At 39.0% G+C, this 15,125-nt stretch overlaps 1 protein-coding gene across 3 annotated transcripts in view; it reads left to right on the forward strand.

Annotated features, from left to right (window-relative positions):
• LOC482938 (zinc finger protein 705A) overlaps window positions 1–13,823 on the forward strand; it is a 28,727-nt gene extending 14,904 nt beyond the window's left edge. For 2 of the 3 annotated variants that reach the window (XM_038560520.1, XM_038560519.1), the window contains 5 exons: window positions 8,675–8,761; window positions 10,500–10,626; window positions 11,315–11,410; window positions 11,928–12,010; window positions 12,383–13,823. In XM_038560520.1, coding sequence (XP_038416448.1) covers window positions 8,750–8,761; window positions 10,500–10,626; window positions 11,315–11,410; window positions 11,928–12,010; window positions 12,383–13,033 — 969 coding nt within the window. In that variant the 5' untranslated portion in view covers window positions 8,675–8,749 and the 3' untranslated portion in view covers window positions 13,034–13,823. The remainder of the gene's footprint in view (window positions 1–8,674; window positions 8,762–10,499; window positions 10,627–11,314; window positions 11,411–11,927; window positions 12,011–12,382) is intronic. The other variant, XM_038560521.1, reaches the window with a different exon arrangement.
• Window positions 13,824–15,125: the final 1,302 nt, after the last annotated feature.

A 15,125-nucleotide genomic window follows, 5' to 3' on the forward strand; every position in this document is an offset into this window, starting at 1 on the left:
GACAGGGGACTGTCTGTGAACATGAATGTCAGAGAATTCATCAGCCTGTGCAAGCAAGATACCTCCACCAATCACCTAACCACTTTCTGAGGATCCTTGATTGACACCAGCCCTAGGACAGCTCTAGATCCCAGGAAGACCTCTGACCTTAAGTCCCTTAAGGTGTGTTCTGTAGAGGTTGATACTTAAATCAGTTTGCACACCAAATCCAATTCCATTGAATTGGAAGAGGGGAAAAAAAAAACAACCCACAACCCCCAAATTCTCAAAAGAGGACTTGATCCCAGCTCAAAAGGGGACCCTTGGATCCTGAACCTGCACTCTGGAGGCCTTCATTGTTAAACTGTTGGGGTTATAGTACAGAAAGTAGTTCCTTCCCTTTGTGTTTAGAAAGGGTAGTTTGCTTCTGGTAGAAGGGTGAGCAAGAATAGTGCCATCAGAGCACTAAGGTTTGGCCCTGCATTGATATATCTAAAACAGAGGGCTTTGTTTATATGGTAAATTACTCTTTCACTGCTTTTTTACATTCACTGAGTCTCTCTGTATGCCATACCATTTAAGGGGGACTCTAGTACAGTGATGAACCAAGACAGGTGTTACTCTTGCTCTCCTAAGTTCACACAGCTGTGGGGGTGGGGCAGTCAAGCTACCAGTTGCAGGGAGGTATCCTAAGTGTCCTGCTGGGAAAATGGGAAGGTTTGGCACCAACATTAGATTAAATGGTCAGGGAAGGTGATATGATATGTAAACAGATTCTTAAAACAGTACAGAAGTTTGAGAATGCCAAGTTGGGGGTGGGAGGGAGGGTCTAGTAGAAGGACTGTGCACAGGCCAGACAGTACAGCAACTGGCACACAGCCCACAGATAAGGCAAGTTCATAACACCTATGATTTCAGTTCAACCAAGGAGGAGTGAGTGATACTGAGGTGGTGAATCTGGCCATGTCTGATGGGGACCTGAGCCCATATTAAGAATTTGTCTTGAGCTTATTAGCTAGTCTATCACACTTTCCAGGGTTCTACTCCACATCACAATCCCTGGCCAGGTCCAATACTTGTCAAAAATGCAGACTCCTGGTGTCCATCCCAGACCAAAGGGAAGGACTGCTTGCTGGATCATCTTTCTGATTTCCACATTCTTCAGGGGATTCACCCCGTGAGGACTGTAACAGGTGTGAGTCAGGAGCCCCATAAGTTTGGTGCTGATGTTGACCTATTGTCTTCCTTATTGTAGCGCTGTGGCTATTTTCTTTAATTGTGGCCAAATATTGTATCCTGGAAATGTCAGCACTTTTAGTGTAGAATATAAGGTAACTTTTTTTAACTGCTTCCTCTGTGTTAACAGTTCACTGTTATTTACTGGGTTATATGTCTACAGAAGATCCATTTATCCAAAACACTATGAAAGACAGACACACATGTAAAACAACAGATTTATCCCAAACCCTCTGACCCTCATACTTCTGCCTTTGCTTAGCTGCAGTTTGCCTTTATTGCCCTAGATATAAGTAATGACAACAGTGATTCAAGTGTGAAAACTATACTCATGAACCCATTTTTGTCTCTCCACAGTCCGATGAAGGAGTCAGGGCCATCTCTCAATTTGTACATTACCCAGCATATAGGGGAGCCTGGCTGGGGCCCCAGCAGGCTGAGACCAGAGGCTTGGCCCTTGACGTCTGAACCATATGGCTCCAAGAGGACCTCGTTCAACATTATTTTGGCCTTAGGGCACCACCATTTGATGATAATGATAATGACAGCGATGATGATAGGATGACAATGCTTTCTAAATCAAATGCTTGTATTTAAAGTATACTGAAGTATTTCAAAAACAATTTGTTCTTTTATATCTAAATCTCCATTTATCTTAAGATATGTCCTAACTCTTTGAAAATTTTATTTTCAAAAACAAAGCACATCCTATTTATAGAGAAACCAGTAATGAAACTACATTTTTATTCTAGGAAGCCTTACTATTTTGAAGCTTGTAAGGTTTTACCTTCAGCATCATTCAGCTAAGTCTGATGAAAAGACCTATGCTAAGTTGTTTTTCTATTTCTTGCTAGTAAAATGTACACACTCTAGATACCTGAGTATATATTTTAAGTATAAATGTTTCTATTTATTTGGAGTCACCCTGATGCTTACAGTCTGAGGTATCAGATTTTGAAACTGTTTCTAGAATTTTAAAGTGAAAAATGATGGTACTCTCCAAAATTCTTTATTTCAGAACATGACAATAGATTCTTAACATAGGTTCAGGATCAAAACAGCATATACCCTCTAAACTCAGACTGTTGACTCCAAGGGTTTTTTTGATCAAGACAGTAACAAACTTTTTTCCCTTTGACATGCTCTGATTTTTGTTGTTTGTGGGGAGTGTGTGTGTGTGTGTGTGTGTGTGTGTGTGTGCAGTGTCCAGCAGTATCAGTCCTGCCTGAGACAGGAAAATTACATTCCTGGTTCTGTATGAGAAGGGTGTATAAAGCAACAAGAAACATTATCCCTCATTTTGTTTTAAATTACATACTAATGTTAATTGTTCTCAGAACTGGATTTTCTTCCTCAAAATTAAAAGTTTTTTTCTTTTGGATTTAATGAAGTATTGCTAGCTGAAGCCAGTTTGACATGGTGAGAGAGATGTCAGGCTGATGAAAGGTGTGCAGCCTGATTTAAAACCAAACCCTGAACCCTTTTAAAGAACAATAAAATGTATTTTACATGCTCTTAAAAAAAAAAAAAAAACTCATCTGAAAAATAAAGAGCAGGAGGGGTGCCTGGGTGGCTCACTCAGCTAAGGGACTAACCCCTGATTCCAGCTCAGATCCTGATCTCAGGGCCATGAAATTGAGCTCTGTGTCAGGCTCTGTGCTTAGCATGGGATCCTCTTGGGCCTCTCTCTCCCTCTCCTCCTTCCCCACTCCCCTGTTTGCTTGCTCACTGAAATAAAAAATAAAATATAAAATAAATAAAATAAAATAAAATAAAATAAATAAAATAAAAAATAAAATAAATAAAATAAAATAATAAAATTAAATAGGATAGAGCTCTTGCTTTAGCTTTTCTTTTTCTTCTTTTTTTTTTTTTTTTGAAGACTATTTATTTGGCAGAGAAAGTACAAGCAGGGGGAGCAGGAGAGGGAGAAGTGGACTCCCTGCTGAGTAGGGAGCCTGATGTGGGGCTCCATCCCAGGATCCTGGGATCATAACCCGAGCAGAAGGCTGACGCTTAACTGACTGAGCCACCCAGGTGCCCCTTGCTTTAGCGTCTCTCCAGTGTTTCTCATAACAACCAAAGTCCACCATTAAATGGTGAGGCCTCTTGGAAAAGAGATGAAAGTTGCTTTTGACACCTCTGAAAGGATGAAGAATTAAAGGATATAATATATTAGTTAAAGAAACAACTAGATCAATGAAGCACAATAGGGAGCTCAGAAGTATACCTACACAAATACGGATACTTGACAAGGGCAAAAGTAATAAAATATTTTCAACAATGAGGGGGGCAGGTAACAACTGGAAATACATATACAAAACAAAATTGAATCTAGACACAGACCTTATACTCCTAAAAAATTAACTAAATACATAACAGATCTAGACTATAAAACTCTTAGAAGAAAACATCTAGGTGACCTTGAGTTTAGCAATGACTTTTTAGCTGCAACACCAAAGGCAAGATCATCAAAGAAGTAACTGATAAGCTGACCTTGATTAAAATTAAAAACCTATGCTTTGCAAAAAATACTGTCAAGAAAATGAGAAGACAAGCCATAAGCTGAGAGAAAATATTTGCAAAACACCCATCTGATAAAGGACTTATTCGTAATATGTAAAATATTTTAAAACTCAACAATAAGACCAGCTGCATTAAAAAATGGGCAAGACATCTAAACAACCAGCTCACCAAAGAAGATACACAGATATAAAAGAATCATGAAAATATGCTCAACATCATACATCATCAGGGAAATACACAAAAATAAAAAATGAAATATCACTATATGCCATTAGAATGGGGAAAATCCAAAATACTGAGAGTGCCAAATGCTGGTAAGAATGTAGAGCACCAGGAACTCTAACCACTGCTGGTTGGAATGTAAACTGGTACAGCCACTTTGGAAGATTGTTTGGAAGGTTTTTACAAAATTGAACCTGTTCTTACCATGTGGTCTAGCAATCACACTTCTTGCTATTTATCCGCATGAGTTGAATACATATGTCCACATGAAAACCTGCATGTGAATATTTTATAGCAGCCTTATTCATAATTGCCAAGATGTGGAATCAACCAAAATGTCCTTCAGGGGGTGATGAATAAATAAACCATGGTATATCCAAACAATGGTATATTACTCAGTGGTAAAAAGAAATGAGCTATCAGACCACTGAAAACACATGGAGGAGCCTTAACCGCCTGTTACTAAGTAGAAGAAGCCAATCTGAAAATTACATATTATGTGACATTAACTATGACGCCAGGAAAACAATCAGTGGTGGCCAGGGGTTGAGGGGGTAGGCAGAGATGAATAGGTAGACCAGAGGATTTTTAGGTCAATTTTGAAAATACTCTGCTGATACCATAACAGTGGATACATGCCATCATACATTTTCTAAAGCCACTACAAGGTGTAGGTAGCATCATGAGTAAACGCTAACATTAACTAAGGACTTGGGGGAGATAATGATGTAGCAGTGAAAGTTCATCAGTTGTAATAAGTGTACCACTCTGGTGTGGGACTGATAGGGGAGGCCGTTCTTTGTGGAGACAGGAGGTCTATAGGAACTGTCTGTATTTTCTGTTCAGTTTGTGATGAACCTAAAACGACTCTAAAAAGTATCATTAGAGAAGAAGAAAGCGCATCATCTGTTTTCCTTAATTGCATCTCTATGATTTACTTAATTAGAAAAGATTTTTTAAGGCTTGCCTCAATTAGGTTTATATTGACTGGCATCCAGATTGACCAGAGTATGTTTTGTATGTGACTAATGAGGTTATCAACTACTTATAAAGATAGATCACTATCAGAAGGGTGATTTATCTGGAGTGAGAAAGAAACTCTGAGGTCCTTTGTGTGGTGGCTGCATCTTCAAAGAGTTGGCTTCCTTAGCTTTTCCATCTATTTGGGTGTGGGTAAGTACTGGGTAGAATTTTTAGCAGGAAAGACAGACTCCTGCATCTCAGGGAGGAATTTATAATCAGAAAGTGATGGTGTATCTGGCTGCAGGCACATGGGGCAGGTTTCCTTACTGTGGACATAGAATTTCTCTGTATTTATCATTCAAATGTAATGGTCACAAGGAAACTTGCTGAACTCTACCATTCATAGGTAGATTTTTCTGCATTTAAACCATTGAAATGACAGCACAAATAAATAAATAACCAATTCCGTGACTAGCCTGAAAGGATGTAATTCTATTTAAGTCAAGACAGAGAGCAAGAGAAACACATACTTTGGTTGGAGTTTAATAAAGTATATCTGTAATGGAGATTTAAACTGGAACTGGAGTAGAAGGAATGGGAAGATGGGGTGGGAAGTTTGTGGATGGGGGTGGAAACAATGATAATAATGCCCGGGTTAAAAATAATAGCAGTGTGCTTGTTGGCTTGGTAAAGGCATTTAAAATATCAATACTCAGAGGGAGCCAGCCATTGACTAAGATTCAGACAAAGGAATAATTTCTGTAGTTGGAGGAATGGAGTCACTGTCCTGAGAAACACTTCATTTTAGGTGTAAGTTTGCAAGCAGAAATATCACTCAGAAATGGAAATCCACACAAGAAACTGGATACTTTCAATTTAGAGACAGCAATAGTATAAACTGGAGCAACTGAAGAAATGTGTGAGCCTGCCAGAATATGGTATAAAAAAGCAAAGGAGCTCCCACTAAGTCTTGAGATACTCCAATAGGATTGAGGAATTTTTTGCAGAGGACATGGGAGAAGGAATGATTATGGAGGGAAGAAGTTCTGAAAAGGAGGTAAAGGTTTAACCTCTCTGTGTTTCCATGTAGGGATTTATTTCTGGAGAGACCATTAGTGATGTTAACAGTATGTATTTATAAAATAATCAGTGGTGGTCACTGTAGGTCAAAGGCAGAGGAGGATGTGAGCAAAGGACTACTGCACTTCTGGTTTGAATTTGAAGGGAGGAACTTAGGAATTTGAAGGTCAGGAACTGGGGATAAAATAGACCCTGAGGAAATTTGTGCTTCAAGTTACAAGAGATATAATGAACTTAAATGATGCAGGGGATTGATTGTGGAAAGATGGACAGGTTTTTGGGAAAGGAGATTTAATTTATAAATAGTAATGCAGTTCTCAACAAAACAGGAGAGAAATGAATTCACTTGGGAGACTCTGGATTTAGAGGTAGCATGACTTCTTTTTGATGGGAGAAAAGGAGGAACCAATGGATATGAATGTAGGAGTATCTGTAGATATTATCTGATGAAAAATTGAGTTAGTGTGTCACCTTATGTAATTCATCTCTCTCATAGACTGAATTTTGTGTTCTCAAAAGTCAAATGTTGAAGTCCCAACCCTTAGCGTGTATTTGGAGGGTGGGCCTTAAAACATAACTAAGGTGAGGTCATTAATCCAGTTGGCCCTAATCCAGTTTGACTAGTGTCTTTGCAAGAAGAGAGAATTAATGGCAGACACATGCAGGGGGGTTGCCATCTACAAGCTAAGTGGGGAGACCTTAGAAGAAACCAGCACTGGCAACATCTTCCTCTCATATCCAGCGGCCAGAATTGTGAGAATATACATTTCTGTTGGTTAAGCCCCTCAGTGAGTGGAACTTTGTTATAGTAGCTTGGCAAACTAGCACAGTATGTGTAGTAGGGAATAATCTTGTCATTTGAAAGATGAAAATATGTAGATGCAAAGGGCATGGAGAAGATTTGAAGTATTTATGGAGCGTGGAGGTACGATTTAGAGCTGCTAGACACATTTGGAAACCCCTTGGAGTAGCAGTTCTGTTTTTAGACAGGGGTCAACTTCTTAGCCATGTGTGCCAAATGCAGTCACAGAAAAGGCAGGTACGTGGAGTCACCTGCTGTTGAGATCTTGATGGGGAAATGTGGTTAACAGTCCAGGGAACATAAAAAGTGCTGGTTCTGGTAAGTGCCTGTTGAAATGACTAAGTGTGGATTAAACTGGGCAGGAAAAATGAAGAGGAGGAAAGCCTGATGTTTGAGAACTGGTCAGTATATAGAGCTTTCCATGTACAGAAAACTGAGTATGGGGTATAATTTCTGTGAAAAACTTAAAGGAGAAGAAGTTGTAATAATAGTAGGGCTTCTGATTAAGACAGATGTGCTGGGATATTCCAGGTAAAACCTAGGTGTGGTGCTTAATTTTAAGCTTAAGGAATTTGAGCATGGGAGATAGGCGGAGCAAAATTAAAATACAGATAGGTCATTTTCTATGTAACTTGGTTATTAAAAATTTTTGAACCACTTTTGTTCGTTTGTTATACTGGTAAATAAAATCACCAGATTTATTGTGAGGATTAAACAAATGAATACATGTAAATATCCACACAGTCACATTTGATACAAATGTCTTTTTTTCCTTTTTTCTGGACCTCAGGTACAAATGGGTGAGTTAATCCTACTTTTGTTTATGACCCATTATCATCATTTTCCCATGAAATACATTTAACTACTGGTATTTTAGGGGAGAATTTACAGTTTATAAATGCTTTATCACTGTGTGTCTCACACACATTTGTGTGTATATATGTAAATTTGCATGTACATATACATATGTGTTTGTGTATAATGAAATGCAGGGTTAGTGCAGGTAATAAAGATTAATATATAACAGGATTTCAAGGACTTCAGTTACCACTTTACTAAAATAATCTAGAGCAACTAGATTTCTTCCTGAACCACAGCCATTCTGAATTATCTGGCTGTTGTTGAAACATATCAAGTTTTATATGAAACTTGTTCATTTCTGAAGAATACCAGAGATGGTTTCAAGGTTTTTGGATATTTTAATGAGTAATAGAGGATAGTAAGTGACAGGAATATTATGATTCATATACTCCTGAACATTATGATGCAGGGGATTTTTAAGGACTAGACTTGCAGAATGAGTGCCACCAATACCTTCAAATGGAATAAATCCTTGAATTGCTTAACCTTATCATAAAACAGACTTTTTAGTTTTTTGGCATCAAGTCCATAGGGGACAGATCTGAGAATTGAGGGAGAGCAGGAAAGGAGTGTGGCTCCAGAAGGCTGTGGATGCTGGGGAACCACTGCTTGGATATGAGAAGGAAATCTGAGAACATCCACAGTATTTACCTACTGATGGAAACTAAAATCAACATGTGGCATGAGTCTGGGATTTCTATGCTTTGGAATCAGGGAGGGAATTAAAACTGGGTGCTGTGGGCTGATTAACCTATTTAACTCAATACCTTCAATGTTCTTACTTATAAAATACATTTATTTGTATGTTTTTTATTAGCAACTATAGGCCTAGTCTTCTTTTGACCATGGAAGAGGAAGCGAGTCCTCTGCATTTCTTGTAAACTGCACTGCATGTTTGTTGGTTAGGCTGGAGGTCACATCCAGTGAAGGTCTGGGGCTTCGTGACAAGTAAGACGGAAATTGTGCATAGGACTGGAATCTCATGGCATCTCTCTCCATCCTCAGCTTTGCCTGCTTAGTGCTCGGACTGTTTGTGAGTGAAAAAACAGAGAAAGCCACCTGACAACTGAGTTACTGACAATGCAGCCATTGGTGAGTAGCCTCTTTCTGTTGAAAAAGCACCCTAGTGCCATCAGATGGGGGAGTTTTTCCTATTGGCCTGAATGTTCAAGCGCAGTCAGGAAGTCTTCTGGGATTTAAGCTCCAGTGAGATGTCCCCAGGACTCTGGAATGGTTATAATGAGTCAGGAACTCCTCAATAACTAATAACCTTCCTAATATCACATTAATTTATTCCTAATTTTAAGCTTCCATTAAGCTTACGTATTTACAGAAAAGAAGTTGTTTGCCTTCCCTCAGTCCATATCCTTATTGGGAAATAATTCACCCATTAATCATGGTGTTGGCTCTAATGGTCCTTTCATAGAGGGCTGTGGTGAACAGATGAGCAAGGCGAACACTGGTCCAATAGGGAGGGGCATTCCCGTGTTACAGGTGCTGGGTAAGGGCTGTGGAGTATTGAAGGAAGCACAAGAGAAGTTGAGACCACAGAACACATGAGAAATCATTTATATTTTTTCCATTTTAAAGTTTTGATAGAATAAATTTGCACTTTTAAAAAATTCTTTAAAAGATAACTAAATTTTCATTATCATTCTTACCCCCAGTCATACGTTTTACCTTTTTGTAATTAACCTTCTTTTCATATTTGATAACTCCAATTACTGTATAGGGAATATTAACTCCATAATTGTGGTTATATATTCAGGAGGACATATAATAAAATTGAAGATCCTGTAGAAACCTTTTAAGAACTACATAAACCAAAACAAGTCAAGAGACTTCTGTTCCCTATAGCAAAGGAAGGAGACAGGTGATAACTGGTGTTTTAAAGTCCCAGAGAAAAGTAGGAGTTGGTGTCCTCATAACACGGAATAGTCATGCTAGGGCTGCTCTCATTACAGCCATCTCAGAGTTTCCTGGCCTGTGCTGCTGAACCTTCTGTTCTGACCTTATACCTTGTGAATATCTGAGTCTGCAGAGTTGAGCAACCCTACACTGTATATACCAAGTTTTGTATGAAACTTGTTCATTTCTGAAGAATGTTAGACATGGTTTCAACGTTCTTGGGAAGGAACAGACAAATGGCTGGTATTTAATACATGTTTACTTAGATAGGAAGAACTGCATGCATTAGTTCATCAGGTCTTTCAATACTCCTTATAGGTTATTAAAGGTTCATCTACAGGAATGGTGTCATGGTTTAAAAATGGCAAGTCATGGTTGTTATTTGCCTGATGATGAGTCTGTAAAGTTACTTGAAATTAATCAGAAAGGGAGTTTTAGTTATGAATTTTCAAATGCCAATTTTATAATCACATGTCTGAAATCAGAATTAACCAGTTTTTGTTTTAGACTTTCTTTTTATTTTATGTATTTATCTTGTAAGTAGGCCCCACAGCCAACATGGGGCCTAAAACTCATGACCCAGAGATTAGGAGTTACATATTCTACTGACTAAGCCAGCCAGGTGCCCCCATAATTAATCTGTTTTAAAAAAAAAAAAATTACAGGTTATATTATATCACACTTCATGTGATATTCCCTTATAATAAAGTTTTATTAATTCAGACTGTATCTCTGTGATGTATTTAAAAGGCAGATGCCAGTTTAGCACCGAGAATGAATCGACAGGAACCCCAGATTCAGTTTGGTCTTTCTACAAACCTAGCTCCTCCACCCTCTTCCTCAGTGCTGTCATCTTAACCCTCCTACACTGGACATTGGTAGGGAATGCTTTGTCTAAAACAGAATATCCATGATGTTTTAGGAATCAGTGACATTTGAAGATGTAGCTATAGACTTCTCCAAGGAAGAGTGGGCCCTGTTGGACATGTCCCAGCGAAAGCTGTTCAGAGATGTAATGCTGGAAAATATACGTCATCTGGTCTCTCTGGGTGAGTCTGCCAACATGTATACATATACGGATGGGTGGGTGGGCGGGCACGTAGCCAGTTAACAAGTATCTGGAACAACTTCTGCATACCCACTCCACTCTAGCCTGAACCTTTCATAGACCTTACCTGAAAGAAGGTTGTTTCTTTATATTTTACTACATCTAGCTTGTCACCCCATTAGAATATAATTTTAACCACAATTCAATGTCTTTGTTGCTACTCAGTCTCTCACACTCAGAGCAGAACTGGGAACTCAATAATAAAATGATTAAACATTTTCTGAATTATTATTCTGCTCTAGTTGCTATGCCAAGGGTTGAAACCAGACTAGTGACAATAACAGAACTTTGATTATTCTTGTAGAGCTTATTTGGTGTCTCTTAGAAAGTAATATTCAGCCCACTATGGAGAAATTTAATTTCTCCATTTCTGAAAAGACTGAGGATTCTGCATTGTGTCTGTGAATTTGGGCTTAGACATCAGCATCCAGAGGTCCTCACTATTTGGGATACACTATGTGGATTTCAGTTTTTTTCATTCAAGCTATTGTTGCCTGTACTGAACTTCAGTATTTTCCTCATTCCTCCTCAGTACCCTGTCCTGGGCTTGATGATTATAGTTTTTGTGAAGAAGAGGACTTTTCTTAGTGCAGAATTTAAAAATCCCTGTACCTTTTTTCAATGAACAGGGTATCAGCATTGCAAATCAGATGTAGTTTTCCAGTTGGAGCAAGGAGAAGAGCTGTGGAGTGAAGGAACTGGATTTCTCCAAGGCCAGAGTCCAGGTGAGCAGCAGGGGCCTGTGCTTCAGTATGAGGAGGTATCTACTTGGTAGTATGCTCTTGGAAATATCAACTGATGATTTTGTCAAATGAGTGATATTTTCTAAAATTTAGAGGATGGACACTGGGGCAAAATTATTCAGATGTTGTCATTATTCCTTGCATGTGTCAATGATGATTCATGTTTCCTCTCGCCAATGTCTTTTTTGGCTTTAGGAAAAGCATAGTCATGTACTTAATGAAGTTAAACTTTCAGGCAGTAACTCCTGCCCTAGTATTCTCCTTTGAAGGTTTACCTTCTCTTTCCTTATCCAACTTACCTTCGTTATAATATTGTCATAATTCAATCCTGAAAATCTTTGTCAATTAGGATTCCTAGAATATTCCTTAATTTGATATATTTACTCCATCAAAGTGCCAATTTTTAAAACATACTCATGTGGGTCTTGGTGCTTTTCAACATTTCATTCCCCTAATGCCATTCTAAATATTTTGTTTGTTTTTTTTCCAATTATCTTAGGCAGAGAAAGTGCCCTTAAAGAACAAGAAATGGTAGCCACACAACATATCAGCAGAAAGGACACATCTACAATCATACCAGCAGTAAGTTTCATGGGTAGTAACCCTGGTCATCCAAATGAAAAACCTAGAAATAGGATGTTAGTAATTGAGCACAACAGCGGCACTAAATGGCTGAGCCACCCAGGCTGCCTAACCTATATCTTAAAAGTAAAAGACAACTGCATAAACACTGATTATATGCCTAGTCTTTGAAACATATTGAAGTCTTCAAAATTAATCTTTAAGCTCTGTAGTTCAAATACTACAAAAGATAAAAATCTTATGCAAGTAATATGGGGGAAGATTTCAATTGGAGACTATCACTGAATGATTAGTTTAGGATTCCTATGTAGACAAATGAACATATGGATATATAGGCCAAGCTTTAACAACCTTTCATCTCTTTCCCAAAAGCAGAAATCTCATACTCCAGAGGATCCCTTTGAATACAGTGATTTGGAAGAAGATTTTACTCATAGCTTCATGTTGACTCAACATTTGTTAACTCACACAGAAAAGACACCTTTTATCAGTAAACAGTGTCCAAAATCTCTTAGTGACCAGTCATACCTTAATCACCATAAGCAAATTCACACTAGAGGTAAATCGTGTGAGTGCCACCTGTGTGGAAAAGCCTTTAGTAATTGCTCGAGCCTTAGGAGACACGAGATGACTCACACTGGAGAGAAACCGTATGAATGCCATATCTGTGGGAATGCCTTTATTCAAAGCTCTGACCTTAGAAAACACAATCTAACTCACACTGGAGAGAAACCATATGAATGTCACCTGTGTGGAAAAGCCTTCAGCCAGTCCTCCAACCTCAGACAGCACGAGAGAACACACACTGGAGAGCAACCATACGAATGTCATCTGTGTGGGAAAGCCTTCAGTAAATGTTCTGCCCTTCGACGCCATGAGAGAACTCACACTGGAGAAAAACCTTATGAATGTCATCTATGTGGGAAATCCTTCAGTCAGTGTTCTGCTCTGAGACGACATGAGGGAACGCACAATGGAGAGAAAATTATGAATGCCTTCAGTAAATATTCCGACCTTAGGTAACATGATATTATAAGCCTAAGGAATGTGGAAGAGACTTCAACCATAGCTTTAACACTTAAACACACCAAGGACTTGCACATTGAAGAAATTGTCTGTAATCAATGTAGAAGATCCTTCAGTCATTCTTACTCATTTGACATACACAAACTTACACAGAAGAAATTCCTTTACGTGTGACATTTATGCAGCAAAAGCATCCATCAGTGGTCTGACCATAGGTAACATGAGAGAACTCACTCTGTCAATATAAGGAATGGAGAGGTCTTCAGCACCAGCTCTCACCTTTAAACACACTATTGGGCCTGCACGGGGGAGAACCCCTAGATCTATAATCACTGTGAACAGTATGCCACAAGCACCAGGTGTAGTGTACACAGAAAACCCCAGTGAAGTCTGAATAAACACTAACACAGGATGTAAGGATGAATATTCTTGAGGAATAACCATTCATACTGCGGTGAAAAATCCTCAGAAACCCTTTGTTCATAAAGAAGCACTTGGGGCTGTACAAATCACTCAGTGTCAGTGATCACTCATTTCTCAGCCAATACTGAAGTTCTTATATGAAGAGATGGCAGTTGTGAAATCATTGTAGAGAATTCACATTAGAAAACCAAGTCTAGGGAAGAATCTCTAAAATTAGAGCCTCTAACTTTCAATTTAGCCAACAATTCAAGATTTTGAGAAAAATAACTATTCATGGGGAAAATGTGGCATATAAATGCAAAAAAAAAGTGATTCAAGCATATTGAATACAGAATTTTATAAGAAATAAAACTTTTTCAATACATTATTACTTGTAAATATTTAAACAATAAACCCTACTGCTGATAAATCTGTTGTTGAGGTTCTAGTTTTTTTTATACAGTCGTAAACACATGGGTTTGAGCCTGCATTCCTTGGTACGTGGATTAAGATGCAACAAGACTCTTGAGTCTCCCCTTTCTCCAATAGCCCTTTCCACACAGCTCAGCTCCCTCACTCCAATTTCCCACCAACATTAGTAGAGTCCTTCTGCACCTGGGTGGTGGTACAACAGAGACCTCCCCCCCCAACTGACAGGTTTCTCACTGTGCTATGACCCTCCTTGCAGGACCATGAGGCCAGTATCCCAGACATCTTGGTGTATATCATGAGGTTGTCTCCAGCCCTACTGGGCCCCTGGGCAACTTTGGTCTTCCCAGACCAAGAACATTACTTGGAGTTTTTCCATGAAGGTTCTGTGGGGGCAGAAGTTCATCCCACAATCACATCTTACATCTTAACTCAAGTGATTCCTGAATCACACACCTACCTGGTCCCCAAAAAGAGCCACTGCTGTGCACCCCCATAGCAGTCGTGCAAAGAAAATTCTAGAATGATAAAATCCCCTCACCTATCAGAAACCATATAAGCCCTTATCATTAACCTAATGTAGTCTTCTCCAAACAATGAAAATTCTCAAAAAGGCAGTCTTCCTGGCTTTGGTCCCAGGGCATGGAAATGGATTACTCTTCACCAAATCCCAATACCGGACCTAGACCTCAAGGAAAGAGGTTCTCTAGAGACAACTTGGCTAATTCATTCTCTTCCCAAACTGGCACAATCCCAGAATCTTAGCCTGAGGCCAATAAAATGAGCACATCTCTGGGTGGAACTGATATTTAAAGAAAATCTCCACAGTGATTCCACTGTGTAGGCAGGGTAAGTCAGGTCATGTGTGAGGACAATGAGCAATCAATATCCAGCGTCTTGGCGCCCTGGCTGGAGAGGCAGGCTCTGTGATCAGTCAGGGACACAGGGAGGTGTGAACAAGGGTTTAAGGGAACATATGAGTGATTAGAAGTTCAGACCCTGGGAAAAACACCATGGGTTCTAATTTGCACTGTCACAAGCCGATGAGATGTCATTAGTGAACCTTTTTGTGACTCATTTTCCTTAGTTCTAAAGTGGAAGTAGGCTTAGTGCCTTCATCATAACTCTTATGATGAAGAGTTTTTTCATTTTTTTTAAATCCCCCCCCCAAAAAAAATTCTGGAAATGAGTGGCACTGCATACACCAAGCTGTTATTACAGGTAATAGGTACTTTGTGTTTACAAGTAGTATTTTACA

Source organism: Canis lupus, chromosome 16 (assembly GCF_011100685.1).
Source record: "Canis lupus familiaris isolate Mischka breed German Shepherd chromosome 16, alternate assembly UU_Cfam_GSD_1.0, whole genome shotgun sequence".
NCBI classification, from domain to species: Eukaryota; Metazoa; Chordata; class Mammalia; order Carnivora; family Canidae; genus Canis; species Canis lupus.